This window comes from Camelus dromedarius, chromosome 12 (genome assembly GCF_036321535.1).
Source record: "Camelus dromedarius isolate mCamDro1 chromosome 12, mCamDro1.pat, whole genome shotgun sequence".
NCBI lineage: Eukaryota > Metazoa > Chordata > Mammalia > Artiodactyla > Camelidae > Camelus > Camelus dromedarius.
In genome coordinates this window covers 5,822,914-5,844,279 of record NC_087447.1, presented here as the reverse complement: position 1 = coordinate 5,844,279, position 21,366 = coordinate 5,822,914, and the positions used below count along the sequence as shown (strand labels likewise).

Below are 21,366 nucleotides of genomic sequence, written 5' to 3'. Positions count from 1 at the left end.
GATAAATGATATGAGCTGGAATGAGGGCTTGCATCTCAGCAAGTAGAAACCCAGCAGAGGCCAGCTCATTCCGCATGTAGGCCTCTCCATTCCGGACCGGAAAGCTGAGTGCCCGGAACGTTTATACGCGCGCTTCCGCAAACCCGGGCTCTATTGGGTGTTGCGCGGCGGTCGGCCAGAGCCGGTTGCCAGGGCGACGCCTGCGAAGATGGCTGCCGCGTTTTCGTCAGATTCCGACAGCGGCAGAGCTGAGAGGTGATGCCTGGGGTTCTTGAGGCTTCCTTTCCTATACATGTAAAGAGGGTGCCCTGGTTCCCGGGATGTTGGGCTCCTGCAGTTCTCAGCAACGCTAGAAATCCTTGAAGAGCTCTTAGAGCGCAAATAGAAAAACTGAGGCCCAAGGAGTGAATGGGTGGGTGGGTGTGTGAGTGACGCTAGGTCACCCAGTGTGCCAGTGGTGGGGCCTGGACTTGGACCCAGACCTTCTATACCCCCAGTTCAGAGCTCCCTACAAACCTCATTCTTAGAGACCAGCTCCCTCAAAGTTTTCTTCTCCTTTGGGATTCGTCTTCCGTCCCCCGCAACTCTTTCCCTCCTCTCCCAGCAATGAGGCCAGTTCGAAATGGCTGGATGCACACTACGACCCCATGGCCAACATCCACACCTTTTCCGCATGCCTGGGTGAGTTTCTGGGACCAGGAACCCCGGTTCTGGGGAGACGGAGTCACGATGGTTCTGTAGTGAAGCCTCTAGGGTTCTGAGACCCTGGCTTACAGTCCTTTTGTGTTTTCCAGCGCTAGCAGATTTGCACGGGGATGGGGAGTACAAGGTAAGCATATCGCCCCAGTAGAAAGAGAATTGGGTGGCTAGGGAATACCAGAGTTGAGATTTCCTGATGGCTCCAAATAAGCTCAGCATAATCTGTAATTCATGTGTACTCTGAAAAAACACATTTAGTGTTAAACTTTATCTTTATGTGGAAGGTGAAGAGAACCTATCGATTTCATAATACAGACTGCAGAAAGTAAAGCAAAACAGGATGCTGCTGGGGATTCTACTACGACAAAGCCTCTTATTTTTGTTAACAACATAATTCTTTGCTGGAAGGGCACATCCCTTGATTGGGGGTAGGCCGTTAGACTCCAGAGGGAAAGTAGAAGGGAGGAAAGTGAGAGTTTTACGTTTATCAAAAGGGCGTAGATTTTAAGATTCACCATGAGCTGATAATTGTTGAAGCTGGATGATGGCTATTTGGGGGTTCGTTATCTGAGTCTCTCTACTTTTGTCTATGACTGAAAATTTTCCACAATAAAAAGGTTAAATTTTAAATTTAATTAAAAATATAAATAACTAAAATGTAAATTAAAAAATTAAAATTTTAAAAGCACAGATTTTAAAAAGGTTGAGAATATATTGGACTACAGAAAGGGAGTTAACATATATTGAGTATTCATTTCTGGACTAGACCTTTGAGGCATTTTCATGTACATAAGTATTATTTATCTCTATTTTGTTAATGGGAAAATAGATTCTGAGAGGCTAAATTTACTGAGTTTGTAAAAAGTGGCAGACCTAGGTCTGTCAGCTTTCCTAGTCGTGTGTTTGTTCCATTAGAGATCAGCCCTCACCAAGGGCAGTGAACCCACAATGGGTGTATTATGTTGCAGCTGGAAAGGAATCATACCCTATGTGCAGAGTGTAGTAGGGTTAGGTGGCTTTTGCCCCCAAATTCCTATCCGTAAAGCATTCAACAATCGGCAAGCATACAGTGAACCCCTACTGTATGTCAAGCGTTGTGCAGACACTAAAATCTGAAATGAATCCATACATAGTCAGAAAGAGATATAGATACTGTCCTTAATTCATTTATAATATTGACTGAACACCTAGCGTATGCTTGGCACTGGACTGACAGCAGTGAAGAGTAGAGAAATCACAGACCCAATAACTAAAGTAAAATGTTAATGTTTTCAGATAATAACGTTTTTAATGGTGAGTTTGCTTACTGTTGACTCCCAGCATCCACCCCAGAGCCTGGTACAATCTTAGGTACTTGGTATAAATTTTGGGGGTAAATGAGTGGATCCTAACATAGAATATATAGAAAGTATTATGGGAGCACCAATGAGAGAATAGTGAATTCTATGTGGAGGCAGTAGGCGACAGGGACATGTGAACTGGTGTTGAAGGATGAATGAAATGCACCAAAAAGGCATGGAAGAGAGGAAGGGGAAGGCTTTCCAGGCAGAGGGAACAGCACAAGTGGAGGTACAGAGGCTTGGAAGTTCACAGCACATTTGGAAAGAGGAAATTTGAAATTAGAAAGTTGTGGCCAATATAAAGTAGTAGTTAGGACCACTGGCTTTGGATTCATACATATATAGGTTAAAGTCCCAGCTCTACCACCAACTAGCTGTGTGACTTTTACCTAACATCTCTGAGCCACAGCTTCCTCACTGGTGAGACGGGGCTAGTAATCGTACCTACCTCAGAGGTTGTCGCTAGGATTAAATGAAAGGATGCATGAAGTTCCTGGTGTGGCTTCTGGGACACTGTGCAAGCTCGGAATCCAGACATTCTGTGGCAGCTCCCATTCTGGCTGGAGCATAGCGTGGATGGGGAGGTGACAGAAGACAAGTGGGGAACCAGATCAGAGGGGCCTTGAAGGCCTCACTTAGGAGCACAGGCTTGCATGGCAGCCACAGCAGCTTGGAGGGTGAAAAATAGAGGCTGAGGAGCTTGGTTCTCCTCTCTGTGTGCTTGATTCTGCATCTTTAGCTCTGTTCCCATATGGAAGCCAGACCTCAGAAGCCCAGATATGAGTTTCAGGCCCCTCACTGACCTCAGCCACCGCCACCCTGTCTAGACAGTGCCTGGCATGGAGCAAGCCTGGAAGAAATCTTTACTGAATGAATAATGAAAACATCCGCTGCCACCTATTCCTGACTAGCACTCACCAGGTTCTGTAATTCATTATCTCATTTGATTTCCACTACAAGTGTCGTGTGGTAGATACTCCCATTTTGCAGGTGGGAAAACTGTGGCTCAGGAAGTTGAATAAATTTTCCCAAAGTCACATAGCTTGCAAGCCTTATTGCAAAGCCTCCCCCAACCCCATGGTACACTGTGAGCATGTATGAATGTGCCCCAGCAAAAAAACTAAGCCCAAGAGGAGGGACAGCAGAGGGATCTTTAGACCCTGAGCCTGGAATAAACCAGCCTCTCTCTACAGCTGGTGGTGGGGGACCTTGGCCCAGGGGGGCAGCAGCCCCGCCTGAAGGTGCTTAAAGGACCCGCAGTGCTGAGTGAAAGCCCACTACCTGCACTGCCAGCCGCTGCTGTCACCTTCCTCATGGAGCAGCACGAGCCCCGGACACCAGCTCTGGCACTCGCGTCAGGCCCTTGTGTGTATGTGTATAAGAATCTTAGGCCCTACTTCAAATTCAGCCTGCCCCAGTTGCCTCCAAACCCCCTGGAACAAGACCTTTGGAACCAGGCCAAGGAGGTGAGTGACGTGGGGGATGAGAACAAGGAGGTAAGGATGGCAGCTGCGGGGTGGTCCTCATTCCTGCCTGGCTCTGGAGCTCACAGGCTCTACCTTCTTCCCATGCTGGCACAGGACCGGATTGACCCCTTGACCCTGAAGGAGATGCTGGAGGGCATCCGGTAAGAGCCCACTTTTCCCTTCATACACCCCAACTCCTCCCTCTCTCCCTCCCTCACCCTTGCTCCTTCATCCCGGAGCCCTCTGTCTGACCCCAGGCCCTGCTCCTCAACTAAAGCAGCTGTGATGGTCCCTCTCCTTCCAGGGAGAAGGCAGAGGTGCCTTTATCTGTACAGTCACTCAGGTAAGGGCCTTGTGGAGGGCCAGGGCTCCAGAAGCCCCCAGGGGAAGGGAGTGGCTGTGGAGTGACCTGTGGAGGGCACCCAGCCCAGGGCACACGGATGTCAGTTCTTTGTGTGTCCAGGTTTCTGCAGCTGGAGCTGAGTGAAATGGAGGCATTTGTGAACCAGCACAAGTCCAAGTCCATCAAGCGGCAGGTAATGTCCCTTCTCTGCTTACTTCCCTACAAAAAATACAGACAGTTTTTAAAAAGACCATGCAATGGTGGTAAATTCTAAAGCCAAACCTGACTAGTTTTACTTCGCAGTTTTCCTTCTAGCCTGTGCCACATGCATATAGTCACAAGGCTGCAGGGCCTTCTGCATTCCTGTTATTGGTGACAGCTTTGAACTGATATGTAGTTGTATAACTTTTTATAACTTTTATTGTCTTGGAGGTAAATACATTCTCATTGGAGAAAATTAAGAAAATAAAGAGAAATATATAGGGAGAATATAAATATACAATCTCACTACTTAGAGGGACTCACTCTTACCATTTTGGTATACTTCCTTCGTGAATATGCTTTTATATACTGCTTCCCTTGTATGTAACATTATATCTTGAGCATTGGTCATTAGAACTCCATTTTTAGTGGCCCCTTGATTGTTTCATTGATTATTCATTATTTCATTCAGTTTGTATAACTGTTCACATGCAGGGCATTGACAAGAAATGCCTCCCTTTATTCACGTAATACTTTCCTTACTTATGATTTTAATGGCTTTATTGATGAACTCCAGTGGCTCCTAACCTCGGGACTGACTCTTGGTGCAGGACGGACTCCCAGAGCTGTCCTCTGCATTTCAGAAAGCATCATGGGAACCATCCACTTCCTGTAGAGTCCACTTGAGCTGAACACATTGACCAACACATGCCTCAGCCTTTGGCTAGCCTTAGACCAGTTCTGTGAGAAACATTGTTCTCTCCCACTGATCAGCAGCTCAGATCCACAGTTGTCAATATATTTGAGTACTTTTAAAGTCAGGAAATGAATTAAGTATTACTTGAAAGATGCAGTTTTGTGGTGGGGGGGTGCAGTCTTTCCAAGTATGTGTCATAGTTACATGACTGGGGACCACTCACATCCATGTTTCTGTAACCTTTCTCCTTCCACTAGGCATTGAGAGGCATTGCTTTTTTTGTTTGTTTGTTTGTGGGGGCAGGTAATTAGGTTTATTTATTTATGTTTAATGGAGGTACTGGGGATTGAACCCAAGACCTCATGCATGCTAGGCAGGCACTCTACCACTGAGCTATACCTTCCCCCCTCATTGTTCTTTTTAATCGTAAAGATAATCACACAATGAACAGCTTTATCCAAAGAAACATTTTAATCCTGCTAAATTATTTCCAAAGGAGAATTTCCTTAAAAAGGGATCATCCTCTTCTTTTTTGTTTGCTCTCCAATCACACTTAGAAAAGAACGTATGCCCACTGTAGAAATTGTAGAAAAGCACAATGAAGAAATTAAACATCACTTGTGATTTCCTTGTCCGGAGATAACCAGTGTTTGTATTTAAGGGTTTAGCCTTCCAGCATGTTTTTCTATTCATATTTTTTTAACTGGGATAATTCTATGTTACTTTTTGCCTATTTTTTTCTCTTAATACTTTAGAAGCATTCTCCCTGTCATTGAATCTTCTGTTATTTTAAATGTGATTTTTGTAAATGATTGCATGGTTTTTGATCACAAGGATAGTTTGTAATTTACTGAGATAATCCTCTTTTGTTTGAAAGTTAGGTTTGTTGCAATAAACACCTTTGTATATAAATCTGTCACATCTCTGATATTCTTCCTCCTCTTTTGCCCTCTTTCGTCCTGGTGTATTCTTGGGGTATCTGGGGGGATGGCATGAGGGGATCTCCTGGGTGACCCCTAGAGTCCTTCTGCAGACAGTCATCACCACCATGACCACCTTAAAGAAGAACCTGGCTGATGAGGATGCTGTGTCCTGCTTGGTGCTGGGCACTGAGAGCAAGGAGCTCCTGGTGTTGGACCCGGAGGCCTTCACCATTTTGGCCAAGGTCAGTGTGGGGCCTGGTCCTGGGCACACCCAAGGCCCAAGCTCCATTCCTTCCTCCTATTCCCCCATATCTCCTGCTCCCAGTTCTTGGTAATACATGTCAATTGTATTTTATAATTGTATATTAATTGTATAATTGTAAAATGTAGATAAACATAAAGAAAAAGATATATACCCAAAAATCCCACCACCCAGGGATGTCTACTATTAAAAGTTTTGGCATAAGTCTTTCCAGACATATTTAGACACAGATATATAACTTTACATAGTCTTTTGTTGTTTTGTTTTGTTTTAACAAAAATGACTGTAGGATCATGTAACCTGCTATTTTCACATAGCAGGAGCTTATCAATATCTTTCCATATACATATAAAACCACATCAGCCTTTTCAAAGACTACACAGTATCAGTTATATAGATGTACCATAATTTACTTACCTTGTCACCTCTTATACACTTACTTTCAGGTTTTTGCTAATTTTAACACCACCACATTGAGCTTCCTTGCCCAAACATCTTTGTCTGCTTATCTAAACAATTCCTCAGGGTGCATTCCTGGAAGTGGCATAATTTAGTCCAAGGGTATAAATTTAAAGGCTTTTGTTACATGTTGCCAAGTTTTCCTCCAGAAAACTGTACAGGTTTAAACTGTGACCAGCAGGGTGTGAGTGGGGACTTCAGGCAAGAAACCAACTGACTTCAGGTTAGGGAAGGGCTGGGGCTCCAGAGAAATCGGGATGTTTGAGTTTTCTCTTTGCAGATGAGCCTTCCCAGCGTCCCTGTCTTCCTGGAAGTTTCTGGTCAGTTTGACGTAGAGTTCCGTCTTGCTGCTGCCTGCCGCAACGGGAACATCTATATGCTGAGAAGGTAACACACCCGTGGTCTCTGGGGCTAGAATGACCATCTCAGAAACCTGGTGGTTTCAAGGTCTGCAGGATGAGCAGGGGCTTTGGGGTTGGAGTGGGAATGGACAAGGCCAGGAATGTCATGTTGGAGGCTGAGCCCTTGAGCGCAGGGGGATATCTAGAGGCTTGTGCGATGGGGCCTGGCAAAGTGAGAGACTGGGCTGGGTGGCTGTAACACGAGCAATGCAGTCAGATATTAGAAGAAATAAAAATAGTCTCTCATATTTGTTCTGTTGCTTTATAGGTATGTGAAATTTCCTTATACGTTAGTTTGGTATTTCTTAAAATTCATTTTTTTAATTCAAGAAGTATTTTTTGTGCTGTACACCAGAAATTGACATATTGTAACTGACTGTATTAAAAAAAAAAGAAAGAAAAATATTTTTGAGCTCCTCCTATGTATTAAACATTGTATAAGATATTGGGGCTATATTGATGAACAAAAGAGACATAGTCCCTGCTCTTGTGGAAAGACAGATATTAAAATCAAAATAATATTGCAAATGGGATGCATGCTATGGAGAAAAATACAGGCTCAGTAAAAAATAATGGAATCAGGGGTGATCAGCAAATGCTGTCTTTGGAGATGACTTGAAGGTTAATCGGAGCCAATTGTTCAAAAAGTAGAGAAAGAGTGTTATAGGCAGAGAGAACATAAGCAAACTCTAGGTGGGAAAGACTTGCGCACTCAAGCTTGGTGGGTAAGAGATGGTGTAGAGACCCGGGTTGGCTCTTGCGGAACCTGGTAGGACATGGTAAAGATTTTGGATTTTATCTAAAGTGCAGTGGGAAACTATTACAGGGTTTTAAGCAGAAGAATGACATGATCCATTTACATTTTTAAGAGATTACTCTGCTGGGTGGAGGGTAGATGGGAAGGAGTCCCAGAGACCAGTGGGAAGCTCTCAAATGGGTCATCAGATGGGAGATGTTGGCCTAGACTTGGTGATAAAGAAAGGTGGGCCATAGCCTGTGATTGACATACAGGAATTATCCCTACTTTCTGGGTAAGAGAAATTAAGATTCAGACGCCAGGAAACTGAAAACAGGGCATTTACACAGAGCAAGTACCTCATGCTTTTCTGCTAATTACTAGAATGGACTGTGTCAGTCCACTACTTCGTCTAACCTGAGGTACATTCACTGTAAACTGTTAAATGCCAGGTTATCACACAAATTACTGTAGTAAAGTTGGGAGGAAGACTAGGGGGGATCCCACACTTCATGTTATCCAAGGTAATGCACCTACTAAGTTACAGAGGTTGAAGTAATACCACAGTCATCTGCTTTTGGGCCAAAGTTTTTTCCAGGACAATCTGTGGGGATTGGAAAGAGGAGAGTCAGCCAGGGATGGAGAGAGGGTCTCTCTGGGATTGGGACATTGTGTCTTTATTCCACAGAGACTCCAAGCGCCCTAAGTACTGCATCGAGCTGAGTGCCCAGCCTGTGGGGCTTGTCCGAGTACACAAGGTCCTGGTGGTGGGCAGCAACCAAGACAGCCTGCATGGCTTCACCCACAAGGTGTGGCCTCCGTGCAGACACCTCCCCTACCCCAGCCCCTGCATGCGTGTCTTCTCCGTCCCCCTTAGCAAGCGAGCCCTTCTGGCGTTCCTTTCCCAGCAACTCCAGACATCCCTTCTTTCCACTCCAAAGCCCTGAGCACCCTGCAGACACGTAGCTGTTCCCTCCCAGGGTAAGAGGCTGTGGACAGTGCAGATGCCAGCAGCCATTCTGACCATGAACCTCCTGGAGCAGTGCTCCCGGGGTCTGCAGGCCGTCATGGCTGGGCTGGCCAATGGAGAGGTCCGCATATACCACGACAAGGCCCTGCTCAACGTCATCCGCACGCCGGTGAGCTGCTCACTCCTGGCCCCACTCCCACCTTTGGGGCTTCTCAGCTGCCTCTCCTGATCCCCCTCCACCTGCCACCCTGAACTTTTGGTGCATTTTGAAAACATTCGTTCAGCATCTCATGTGCACAATTCACTGTATTGGAAGGATAAAACAATGACTGAATCCTTACTGTTGGAGCTTACAGTCTAAGGTGACAGCCAGCCATAGACACAGCTAATCCAGATACAAGGCAGACTAAAGCAGAGCAGAGCACTGAAAAAGCACAGAGGCAGCCTAGTGACTGGGGGTGGTGGTGAAGGATAAATGGGGATGGAACTCTGTTTGCTTCAATAAATGGAGTGGCTAAATGGAGGAAGAATATTCCAGACTGGAAATAGCATGAACAAAGGCTGAGAGCCATAAGTGTTCTTGATAAAGGAATCCAGGTAGTTTGATGAATTTGAACCAGTTTTTCAAACACAGAGTTGGAGTCATCAGATCAATTTAATGGGCCACAACCAGCAACCAGAAAAAAGTTTAGAGACTTTTGTGTACATGTATGTATAAAGTGTCCTATGTCACATAAAATTTGAAAGCAACTGGTTTGGACCACAGGCTGCTGGGAGGGCAGGCAGTAGGTGGTGTGCGAGATGGGGAAAGGGTAAAGAGAGCTGATAGAAAAGGCAGGTTGGAGTCGGATGTGGAAGGCCTTGAATGTCCTAATAACAAGGATAAAAGCCATCAGAGGTCTTTTAGCAGAGAACAGACATGATCATATTTGTGTATTTGAAAGGCAGCAGAGGCAGCAGTGTGAAGGACAGAACAGGGAGGAAGGCTGGGCTGGGAGACCTATTAGAGAGCTGACCCTAAAAAACCAGAAATGTTCAGTCTGGAACTATGGCTGTGGCAGTGAGATTGGAGAGATTAAAAATACGGGAAATATTTCAGAGGCAGCATTGCCCCAGGCCTCGCCTCACATCTCATCTATTACCTCATATCTTGGGTCTCCCAGTCTTGTCCGTGCTCTCCTCTGAGTCTTGCTCCCCTCGCTGAGATATTTGCCCAACTAAACCCTAGTGTTTCCACCACAGGATGCAGTGACCAGCCTTTGCTTTGGCCGCTACGGACGGGAAGATAACACCCTCATCATGACTACACGAGGTGAGGCGAGTCAGAACTGGTGAGGGTTTTAGAGCTGGGAGTCAGTGGGGCAGGAAGGATCCTGGGAAAGAAAAGGTGGATGTGGAACACCGGCGGGCCTGGGTTTGGAAAGCCAGGCCTGCAGACACATGTCCTATCCGGGACTGCGCCTTCACTGGAGACAGCTCAGCAGTTTGATGTCGCTACCCAGGGGCCAGGCCCTGGCTGTGTCTCCAGTTCACTCCAATATCCTCAGCATCTGCCCTCACAGTGGTCAGTAAATAACTGCTGAATGAATGAATGAATGAATGGTAGGACACACTTCATTCCTTCAGAGTCTTGGCAGGAAGACAGTAATGGGTTGATATGAGACAGGCTGTTTGGGGAAGAAAGACTGGGAATGTGGGGTGGAACTGGGGAGGACAAACCTGCTTCTGTCTGTCCCCTTCCCTAGGTGGTGGCCTGATTATCAAGATCCTGAAGCGCACAGCAGTGTTTGCGGAGGGGGCAGGCGAGGCGGGCCCCCCACCAGCCCAGGCCGTGAAGCTCAACGTGCCCCGGAAGACCCGGCTTTATGTGGATCAGACACTGCGAGAGCGGGAAGCCGGCACCGGTGAGACTCAAACGCTGGCTCCTTCCTCCTCCTCTCCCTGCATTGCTCCAAAACAGTGAAACTGGGTGAATGCCATCTGGGTGCCCTGAGCAGTGGGAGGAGACTGGGGTGAACTGGGTGGATCTGGTCCTCTGGAAGCCCAGGGACAGCCTAGGAGGTACACTCTGCCAACAAAGAACCCGGCCTCAAGATGGAAGGTGCTGTGGGTGATGGTGAGAACTCTTAGAATTCAGAGGAGGGAGCAGTCATTTCTAGATGGAGAAATTCTCGTGAGAGAAGTAGAATTTGATTAAGGTTCTTCCTTTCCATATTCTGTTTTTACTGCTCTGTTCGTTCATTCATACCTATGATTATGCCAGGCCTTGTGCCAGGTGCCTTGAATTAGGCTAGTCCCTACCTAAAGAACTCAGTGTACCTCTCTAACTTAATGTGGCGTGACAGGTGTAGAAGAAGTCTCTGCAAAGGGCTTTTGAGGCACAGAAAAGAGGGTATGTTTGCCTGGGAGACTGGGGAGGGCTTCAGAGAGAGATGAGATTGGATTTGACCCTAAAAGATGATTGCAAGTCCACCAGCCAGAGCCGGGTAGGGAAGGGCAATTGAGGCCGAGGCTTGGGTGAAGGCACAGGGCCCTACCTGGATTCACTCAACATCTGCTGTGTAACTGCAGGAAGGCTCCACGGCCAGAGGGGAGGCTGGAGAGGCAGGTCAGCCAGCTCCGAAAGGGTCTCAAATGCAAAGTTCAAATGTTTTGGTTTATTCTGTGTAGTGGAGAGCTGGGAAAGACGTTAAGCAGAAAAATACAGTAACTCAACCACCTCTGTCTTTAAAAGGGATCTTGCTTGCAGTTTAAAGGATAAATTAGGATAAAGAAAATAGCAGCAGGCTGTTGTAAGCTGGAGAATCCAAGGGAAGTGATGGATATATTAGATAAATAGGAAGTTCTCTAAGGTAGAATGAAAATATGCAAAAATCCGTAGCTTTTGTATATACCAACAGTCACCAGTTAGAAAATATAATGGAAAGTTTCCATTTACAATAGCAAGGAAATCCTCAGAAATAAATGTAACAAGAAAACATACAGAGTCTAATTAAGAAAATTATAAAACTGCTCTAAAGAACAGAAAAGACCGCCTGAGTATTTAAATGACGAGACTTACCAAGTCTCAGGGTAGTAAGAAGTAATGTTGTAAAGCTGTTAATTAATTAACAGCTTCTGAAATTAATCTAGAAACCTAGCAAAGTTACAGTGAAAATCCCATTGGGGTTTCTTTTGTGGACTTGACCAGCTGATTCTAAGAGTAGAGCTAAGAAATTTGGGAGAAATTAGAATGAGGAGACTCAGCCCATCACATAGCAGAATGAACTATGAAGCTGTAGGAACTAGCAGCTGTGGTATCAGTGTAGGAATTGATACGATCAGTGGCACCTTTAGGAAGTCCAGAAACAGACTCTTGTATGTGTGGAAAGTCAGTAGATGATAAAAGTGTCATTTCAAATTAGTGGAGAAAGAAGAGACTGTCCAAAAAACACAATTAAAAACAACTTGTTTGTAGGAAAAAGATTAGAATGCTACCTCATACCAAACAGAAAAGTTAGTTCTGGATAAATTAAAAATAAACTGTGAAAGTACTAGAGGAAAAGGAAAAGGTTAAAGGATGGAGTAACATAAAGACATCAAACTTCTGAACAGCCCAAGACACCTCACATGCACAAGGAGCAAGGACAGACTGGCAGAGCAAGGTCCTCAGTCTGGAAAGGGGAGACAGTGGGGATGGAGGGGAGGGATTGAGCTCTGGACGTGGCTTTGAGGAAGAGTCATCCAATCCTGCCAAATGATTGGATGTGAGGGGTGAACCTAGGTGACGTGATGGAGGGGGATGCTGTGATGGAGTTAGGGAAATGAGGGTGGTTTCCACAGTGTTGAGCTTGAGGTGTTGATGGGATGTCCAGGTGGAGGTGACCATCAGGCAGTTAGAGGCAGCAGGCAGGCCAGGCTCCGAGCTGCTGGAGGTATGGTGCACTGTACCAAGTGTGAACATGGGCCAGGCCCTGAGCTGGGCACTAAGGTGAGTCCCTGCCCTCAGGAGCTGGTGGTGGTTCCTCTTTGGGATGATCACAGCCAAGGCAGGACATAGATTGTGCAGCAAGGAAGGCAGAAGATGAGAAGAGGGCCAAGGACAAAACTCAAGGGAACCTCAGCCCTTAACATAAGGAACCAGTGAGAGGCTGAGATTGTGTGGGCAACCAGGTGGTGGGAGAACCAGGAAGGAGGAGCAGGAAGTGGTCTGCAGCATCCAGTGTCACCAGAAGGCTGGGCTGTGGGAACTTGGTCCTCATGTTTCCCATGTTCCCAGTCTGAGGACCTTGCCCACTGTGCCTTCCACTTGCAGTCTCTCCCCAGCAGCCTGAGCAGGAGCACTACCACCCCCGGCCATGCCCCCTCCTCCCGCCCCACCTCCAGCATCAGCCTTTTGTGTCCCTCCTCCTCAGCCATGCACCGGGCCTTCCAGGCAGACCTGTACCTGCTGCGCCTCCGAGCCGCCCGTGCCTACGTGCAGGCCCTTGAGTCCAGCCTGAGCCCTGTATCTGCCACGGCCCGGGAGCCACTCAAGCTGCATGCTGTGGTGAGTGGTCAGGTGTGGGGGAGTCAGGCCGCCTCAGGGCCAGAGGGTTAGAGGTCAGGGGTGGGCAGGAACCCCTCAGCCCCAGAGCCGATGACAAGCCAACTAGGCCTCGTGCTTCCTTCTCACCTTCCCACAGGCCCAGGGACCAAGTCTTGTGTCCTCCTTTGTGAGAATGCTCTCACCTTCTCTTTCCTGGGCTGCCTCTTCCCCTTGGCTGGCCACAGAGTGGGGTGCCGTCTCCAGCTCCCTCATTCCATGCTGTGCCTCAGACGAGCCCCCAGACTTGGGGCAGGGTACACAGGTAGTCACCTTGGGGTGTTTCTTCCGAAGAGCCTGGAGGGACTCTTACAGCTGTGGTACCAGGAGGAAACCTATTCATTTCAGTAACTGCGGGCAGCCCAGGGAGTTAGGGCTGCCCGGTAGAGGGAAGGGGCCATCCTCAGACCAGTACAGACACAGGGAGTATGAGGAGGCCTTACACTCAGACACAAGTGACCTCAAGGTTGCGGCTCCAACCAGCTCTGAATGGGTCCCTGAGGTGTGCTGTCTGACCCAGTTGGGTTTCTGATTTCTCTTTCCCTAAAGAAAGTGGATAGATATAGAGAGGAAAAGGCTACAGAGCAACCAAAGGTAAGAGGGAGGAAGGTGAGATCTTTGAGCCGCCATAAGACAAGATGTGCCGGTGGGCCAGGCCCTGGGAGGAGAGGGGCAGGGGCAGTGGTGCGGACACAGGCAGGAGCTGGGACCTGCTTCCCCAGCCAGCTTTCCCTCCAACCAACTGGCTAAGTGGCCTCTGTCCAGCCCGTTCTCCAATCTGGGCCTTTGCTGATCCCCATACACCTGGAGCCAGCCTTCTGGGTTCTGTGCCTTTTGAGGGACAGGTGGAGGAAGCGTTAGAGCAGTTGGAGGAAGATGACTGGAGGGCATTGATGAGGAAGCAAGCGGGCAGGGCCAGGGTGCACTGTATTCGGCGCCCAAGGCAACTAGGTCTTAAGGGCTTTCTCCCCCACCTCACCCCCTCCACAGGTTCAGGGCCTGGGCCCCACCTTTAAGCTCACACTTCACCTGCAGAATACCTCAACAGCCCGACCCATCCTGGGGCTGCTGGTCTGCTTCCTGTACAACGAGGTGCTCTATGCTCTGCCCCAGGCCTTCTTCAAGGTACTGGACCCACCTTACTGAGACACGAAGTGAGAAAGGGTGGGTGAGGGGGCCTGATTAATGCCCACAGGTCAGAGGTGAGGGAGCTGGCAAGTGGCTGCAGCCACAGACCAGAACAGGGCATGGCAGAGGCCCTGGGGAGAGCACCCAAGGCCTTCCTCCCAGCCTGTGAGGGGCTCGGAGACACACAGAAGGTTCTGGGAGAACAGTGAGAGTCCAGGTCCCGCCGGTGCCTCTCTCAGAAGCATGTTGGTTCTCCCAGAGCCCTCCCTGCTTTCCCACCACTCCTGAAGCAGGAATTGGAGCCTCTCTTTGCCCTAAGGAGAATCTTCCAGAGTTAGGGGCCTGCCTGGTTTTTCCCCAGGTCTGGATTTGACTGTTTTAAGTTGGAAGGACCAGAAACTGAGAAAGACTCTGGGATGTGAAAGAAATAGCCCTGGACTTGGTTAGGGGTCAAGAGGTTTGGGGTGTTTTTGTTTGTTTGTTTTTTGTTTTTTACCTTTCCTCTTGAAAAAAGATGTTTAGCTTTAATTATGGACATGCATGCGTCCCTGGGGCATTCTTTCCCCCCACTGAGCCCTTGCTCTCCTTGAACGGGCCTGTCATCCATGCCCACCCCTGCCAGGGTACACTGAAATTCAGCCGAGACAGCAGGTGTGAGAGTGCTTTGGAATCTGCCAGACACTGTCCGGGCATGAGGCCTGACTTCCTTACCATTTTGTCCCCACTCAGGTCCCCTTGCTGGTGCCAGGGCTCAGCTACCCCCTGGAGACCTTTGTGGAGAGTCTTAGTGACAAGGGCATCTCAGACATTATCAAGGTAGGTCACCCGTTGGTACTACTTAAGGAGGACACCGAGAGTGATTGTGGACAAGGCCCCCAGCTGGCTGCCAAGATGGGGTGGGTGTCTGCACAGTAGAGGCCTCCCAGCCTCATCCCCTTTGACAGAGTCCTGGTGGCCTGTCATTAGGGCTAGTGCAGACCAGGCCCTGCTTGGCCTTTTCAGGGGCAAGGGCAAAGGAAGAATGCTCCCTACTACCATGAGTATCTTCTCCATAGGTTCTGGTGCTTCGAGAAGGCCAGAGTGCACCCCTGCTGAGTGCCCATATCAACATGCCCATGAGTGAGGGCCTGGCAGCTGCCTGACCCCCAGGCTGGTATAAAAGCCCCTGTGGAACCAGGACCAGGAAGATCCGGCCCTTCTACTGGGCCGGACAGTCAGTGGCATGAGGCCCACTCCCTGCGCAGCAGTGTGCAGGAGTGACAGCTTCCCTCTTCTCTCCTAAGTGCCCCTTTCTCACCACCTGACCACTGGGTGACCTGCAGCCCCAGGTCAGTGAGTACCCAGGAGGTTCAGCTCCTTCCTTCTCCCAGGGCTCTTGCTGCTTTTCTGTGCTCCCCACTTTTCTCCAGAAACCACACCCAGGTCTGAAGGAAGAGTTCTGAAGTGGTCAAGGTGAGATGAGGCGCAGAGGCCCAGCCTTCTTTGCCGCTTCCCTTGGGCACGTCACTCTGCAGCTGCTGCAGACCCAAGCCAATTGGCTAGGTCCTGGCCTGGGACGATCAGGCTTTTCGTGGGTGAAACTAGCCCCCTGTTGCTCCTGGGGTTCCAGAGGCTTGGCTGCTGCCAGCTCAGCTTGCAGGCAAAACACTGCTCTCATCTCCTCTCTTGGGCTGAGCAGAGGGCCCCTCCTTCTATTCAGGGGGCCCAGGGAATAGCTGCCTTCCCATAGGGGGCTTTTCTGAAATTTTGGGCTCAGCCAAAGTCTCAGGCCTGTGATGCTCCATGAAGATTGCCAAGGGAGAAGCTGGTGTGGGAGGGCAGAGAGTTCCTGTGCAGGGAGCTAGTGGCCCAGCCCTGACCAGCCTTCTGAGGACCACACAGCTGCTGCTCCTGACTTGGATGCTCACGCCCAGAAAGCATCCCAGGAGAGGACAGCTCAGCTAGACAGAGCACAGGCGGGGCCCGGGCACACAGGACAGGTGTCTCTGGGGTCCTGGGCAGGGGACACAGGAGGCAGAAGCCCAGAACTGCTGATCCACATGCCCTTCTATGCCCTGGAGCCCAGATCAGTCATGTGAGTGGGAAGTTCACTGGGCAGTGGCCATATTGTGAGAAATAAGCTGGAAAGGCGTGGATCATAGGTGTTGAGTCAGGTTGAAGATTGATTGAAGACACATGTTAGACCACAAGGGTCAGAGACCCACAGTCCAGACCCTTGATGCCTCCTAGAGTCCCTTGGCTAGCCTGCCTGGCCCACCTCAACATCCTTCTTTTGGGTTGATGCTGCCAGGGCCTCCCTGAGCCATCTGTGAGCCAGGAACCCTACTCCCTGAGGAAGGACCTGTATCTTCCCGTCTGACCAGGTGCAGCCTAGTGTGTGGCAGAAGGCTCAGGCTTGTGGGAAGTAACCAAATCCCTGTGGGTTTCAGTTTCCCCAAGTGTAAAATGAAGCAGTTAGACCAGATTCAGCTCTAACATCCTAGAGCCTGGCAGCCCCTCTGGAGGAAATGAGGAATCAACTCCAGAAAGGGGGTACTTGACAGGAGTTCAGTGCAGAGCTTTTGCTCTTGAGACCAAGGGCCCCAAGCTGATTGATTCTGCTGGGCGACAGCCTCTGTGCCCAAGACACAGTGAGGGACAGACCACAGCCACCCTCTATCCTTCCCATGGAATGTATTCTGGGGTCAGGTTAAGAGAAGCAAGGGGTCTGGACCGAAGAAAGAGCCCATCCCCCTCTCTGCATGGTCCAGCCACTCACAAACATGGACCAGTTCAGTTAGGATGGTCAAGAGTTTCTAGATCAAGCCAACTGAGGCACCGTTGGAATAAGCAGGAGGTTTAGTCTGGAAATGGAAAGACAGGTGGAGGGAGTGTCACTGTCAAGAGAGATTTCAACTTCACGTGAAGTTTTCTAAGAGTGCTTATAAAAGATGGGAGGGCCTGCCTTAGAAGGTATTGAGCCCCATCACTGGAGCTGTGTCACTGGGGCTGGGCTGTCACTTCACAAGGTTGAATGTTGGGCCAGATAACTGTACGATCCCTTTCACCCCAGTCAAGTGATGAACTGTGTGAACTCGGAACAAACAAGTCTGATCTGGGTTCTGTTCATAGTTATTCATGATGATGAAAGTGGAGAAATTGTTCCTAAGCCCAACACCTAACGTGAATTTATATGATGTAATACTGTGTACCTATTATTAAAACTATGTGGACTGCACTGGTGTGGACAGTGTACATAAAACAATATGAAGCAAGAAACGGTGCATGATACCCAATGGCCCCACAAGGTAGATAGAGCTCCAAGAAGTTGTGTGCATTAAGGATAAGGAGAGGTGGTTTTCTGGGGTTTTGGGTTTTTTTTTAAGTATCTAAAAACATACTTACTTAGTACTCTGGAATTAGGTAGTTTATAACAAGAATACAGCCTCTCCCTATTCCCTAGTACTGCTCCCTGCTACAGTCATTTTCAGTCCTCTTAGCTTTTTATTCTTTTTTTTTAAATTTTGTTTTATTGAACTATAGTCAGTTTACAATGTTGCATCAATTTCCGGTGTAAAGCACAATTTTTCAGTTATACACAAACATACATATATTCATTGTCACATTCTTTTTCACTGTGAGCTACCACAAGATCTTGTATACATTTCCCTGTGCTATACAGTATAATCTTTTTAATCTATTCTACATATGCCTGTCAGTATGTACAGACTTTGAACTCCTAGTCTGTCCCTTCCCACTCCCCTCCCCCCGGCAACCACAAGTTTGTATTCTATGTCTATGAGTCTGTTTCTGTTTTATATTTATGTTCATTTGTCTTTTTATTTTCTTTTTTTATTTTAGATTCCACATATGAGTGGTCTCATATGGTATTTTTCTTTCTCTTGCTGGCTTACTTCACTTAGAATGACATTTTCCAGGGACATCCATATTGCTGCAAATGGCGTTATGTTGTCTTTTTTTTTTTTTTTTACTGCTGAGTAGTATTCCAGTGTATAAATATACCACATCTTCTTTATCCAGTCATCTGTCAGTGGACATTTAGGCTGTTTCCATGTCTTGGCTATTGCAGATAGTGCTGCTATGAACATTGGGGTGCAGGTGTCTTTTTGAAGTAGGGTTCCTTCCGGATATATGCCCAGGAACGGGATTACTGGGCCATATGGTAAGTCTATTCCTAGTCTTTTGAGGACTCTCCATACTGTTTTCCACAGTGGCTGCACCAAACTGCATGCCCACCAGCAGTGTAGGAGGGTTCCCTTTTCTCCACTTAGCTGTATATTTTTAAAATGTATTTAGACACTATTTGTTGGCTCCCTCATAACAGATGAGGCTTTAGCTCTCTTGTGACAGCACCCTGCCCTCTCCTTTTCGCCCCAGTTTTTAGGTAAATCCATACTCATTATTTGGATTATTAGGGGAAAGTTACTGCAGAGCAAACATTTGGGCTCTAATTAAATTACCTTTTTTTGTACTTACTTATTTTTCATGGAGTTAATAATTGCCATATTCTTTTCATTTGCTTAGTTTTCTATGTATACCAATTGCTAATTCTTCCCCAGCTCAGTGTGCCAGTTCCTCTCTTTTCTGTACACTTCCCTTCATCCCGCCGCTTGAGTGCTGTTTGCTCTCTAGATCTGCAGCAGAGCACTTCTGGGAATTCTCTCTGCCATGTCCTGGGCTAGATTCCCTGATTCCTGGACCCCATGTCTTCCTTCATAGTTCCTTTACCCTTCATTTGGTGAAGCATATCCACAGGGACCTTCTTTAAAAAGTTACTAGAGTTAACATTTTTAAGACACTATCTGTCTGAAAATTTCTTCATTTAGTTCGTACACGTATGTAATAGTTTGGGTCATAAAACTTGAAGTTGAAAATCTTTTATTTTTATGTAAGAAAGCCATTTTTACTCCCTTATATTCTAATCTTTGGTAATGCCGTGGAGAAGTTCATGCCGTTTTTGCTCTGAGGTTCTGAAAGGTCAGAATGTGCCTTACCACGTGTCATTATTCATTGTGCCGCAGGGTGGAGACATACATCCTTCAGTTCCAGAAAACTTTCTTGAGAGATGTCTTCCCATTTTCTCAGTTCTCTCTGGAATTCTGATTAAGCCCAGCATTTGATAAATGGCAGTTCCAGAGAGAGCAGAATTGATCCTCTGGTTTTCTTCTTTCTTCTCTCATATTGTCTTTTTGTTCTATTTTCTGAGAGATTTTTATCTTTTGACTCTTCTCCAGAATTGTTTTTAAAATTCTATTATTTTAATTCTCTTTTTGCTCTCTGTTCAGTCTTTAATTATGGTATCTTTTCAAGGACATAGTTGAGCTCAACAACACCATCAACCAACTGGTTATCACTGACAAACATCTACAGACTACCTCAACAGTAGAATACACATTTTTCTCAAGGTCACATGGAACATTCACCAAGATAGACCACATTCTGGGCCATAAAAAAACACCTTAACAGACACCTGCACCCCATTGTTCATAGCAGCACTATTTACAATAGCCAAAACATGGAAACAGCCTAAATGTCCATCAACAGATGACTCGATAAAGAAGATGTGGTATATTTCTACAATGGAATACTATTCAGCCATAAAAACTGACAACATAACGCCATTTGTAGCAACATGGATGCTCCTGGAGAATGTCATTCTAAGTGAAGTAAGCCAGAAAGAGAAAGAAAAATACCATATGAGATTGCTCATATGTGGAATCTAAAACAAACAAACAAAGCATAAATACAAAACAGAAATAGACTCATAGACATAGAATACAAACTTGTGGTTGCCAGGGGGTGGAGGATGGGAAGGGATAGACTGGGATTTCAAAATTGTAGAATAGATAAACAAGATTATACTGTATAGCACAGGGAAATATATACAAGATCTTATGGTAGCTCACAGAGAAAAAAATGTGACAATATATACATATATATGTTCATGTATAACTGAAAAATTGTGCTTTACACTGGAATTTGACACAACATTGTAAAATGATTATAAATCAATAAAAAATGTTAAACCTTAACAAATTTAGTAGGATAGAAATCATGTAAGTCTGCTCTCAGACCAAAATGTAAATAAATAACGGAAAGATAATTAGAAAATTTCAAAATACTTGGAACTTCAACAGCATGCTTCTAAATAACACATAGGTCAAAGAAGAAATCTTAAGAGAAATATTAAAATATTTTGAACTAAATGAAAATGAAAACACAACTTACCAAAATTTGTGGGATGCAGTGAAAGCACTGCTTGGAGGGGAGTTTATAGCATTGTATATTAGAAAAGAAGAAAGATCTAAAATCAATAATCTAAGGTTTTACCTTAGGAAACTAGAAAAGACAAGTTAAATCCAAAATAAGCAGAAGAAAAGAAATAAAAAAGAATTAGAACAGAAATCAATGAAATTGAGAACAAGAAATCAATAGAGAAAAATCAGTGAAACCAGAAGCTGGTTCTTTGAAATCTTACCAGAATCAGCAAGGGAAACTGCCTATTTCCAAGCCTAATACTGGGTAGAAGAGGGGAAAGATCTCTCCTGAGAATTTTTAACAACATGCCAGCCTGAATAAATTTGCAACATAAATTGACAATACCCAGGTCGCTCAAAAGACCCCTAGCTGAGAATTTAAAGTGGTGAGGAATTTAAAGTGGTGCAGAATTGGTTTGTCATCAGGCAACTGATAAACACATTTCCTCCCTGGAAGAATTTACTTTTAACCCAATCTCAAAAAATCTCCACTGATAAAATTGCAGGAAACAAGAATTTACAGTCAGAACTCACAAATTACAGGAAAATAAGGCATTGTGAGCAAGAGCAAACAAACAATAGCCTGCATAATCAGACCTCAAAGACTTAAGATATTAGAATTACCAAACAGTATATAGAATATGTGTTTTCAATATATTTAAAGGAAAAAAAAACATAAGAGTATATAAAATGATCAAGCTGTACACAAGAAATTACACTGTAAACTGACTATACTTCAGTTTTTTAAAAGTGAAAAAAAGGAAGAAACAAAACCATTTTTTCATAGATATAACTATAGAAAACTCAGAAGAATTTGTAAGTAAATTCTAAGTTTTAGCTTTGCTGGAAATAATTTATTTTCATAAGCCATGAACAATAGGATAACAATATCAAATAATCTAACAAAAAAAGGCATGATC

General features: G+C 46.2%; 1 protein-coding gene across 2 annotated transcripts; it reads left to right on the top strand.

Annotated features, from left to right (window-relative positions):
• The first annotated feature begins 180 nt into the window (after positions 1 to 180).
• BBS1 (Bardet-Biedl syndrome 1) lies at positions 181 to 16,251 on the top strand. Of its 2 annotated transcripts, XM_010998179.3 has the most exons (17): positions 181 to 255; positions 605 to 681; positions 795 to 829; positions 3,233 to 3,505; positions 3,620 to 3,666; positions 3,810 to 3,848; positions 3,969 to 4,041; positions 5,780 to 5,911; positions 6,671 to 6,777; positions 8,216 to 8,336; positions 8,508 to 8,666; positions 9,740 to 9,809; positions 10,243 to 10,401; positions 12,892 to 13,025; positions 14,052 to 14,186; positions 14,919 to 15,005; positions 15,245 to 16,251. In XM_010998179.3, the coding sequence occupies exons 1-17, from the start codon at positions 209 to 211 to the stop codon at positions 15,329 to 15,331; spliced, it is 1,782 nt and encodes a 593-aa protein (XP_010996481.3). In that variant the 5' UTR covers positions 181 to 208; the 3' UTR covers positions 15,332 to 16,251. The 2 variants fall into 2 exon arrangements, with proteins under 2 accessions (XP_010996481.3, XP_064348168.1); XM_064492098.1 differs by lacking the exons at positions 14,052 to 14,186; positions 14,919 to 15,005; positions 15,245 to 16,251 and adding an exon at positions 13,162 to 13,988.
• The last annotated feature ends 5,115 nt before the right edge of the window (positions 16,252 to 21,366 follow it).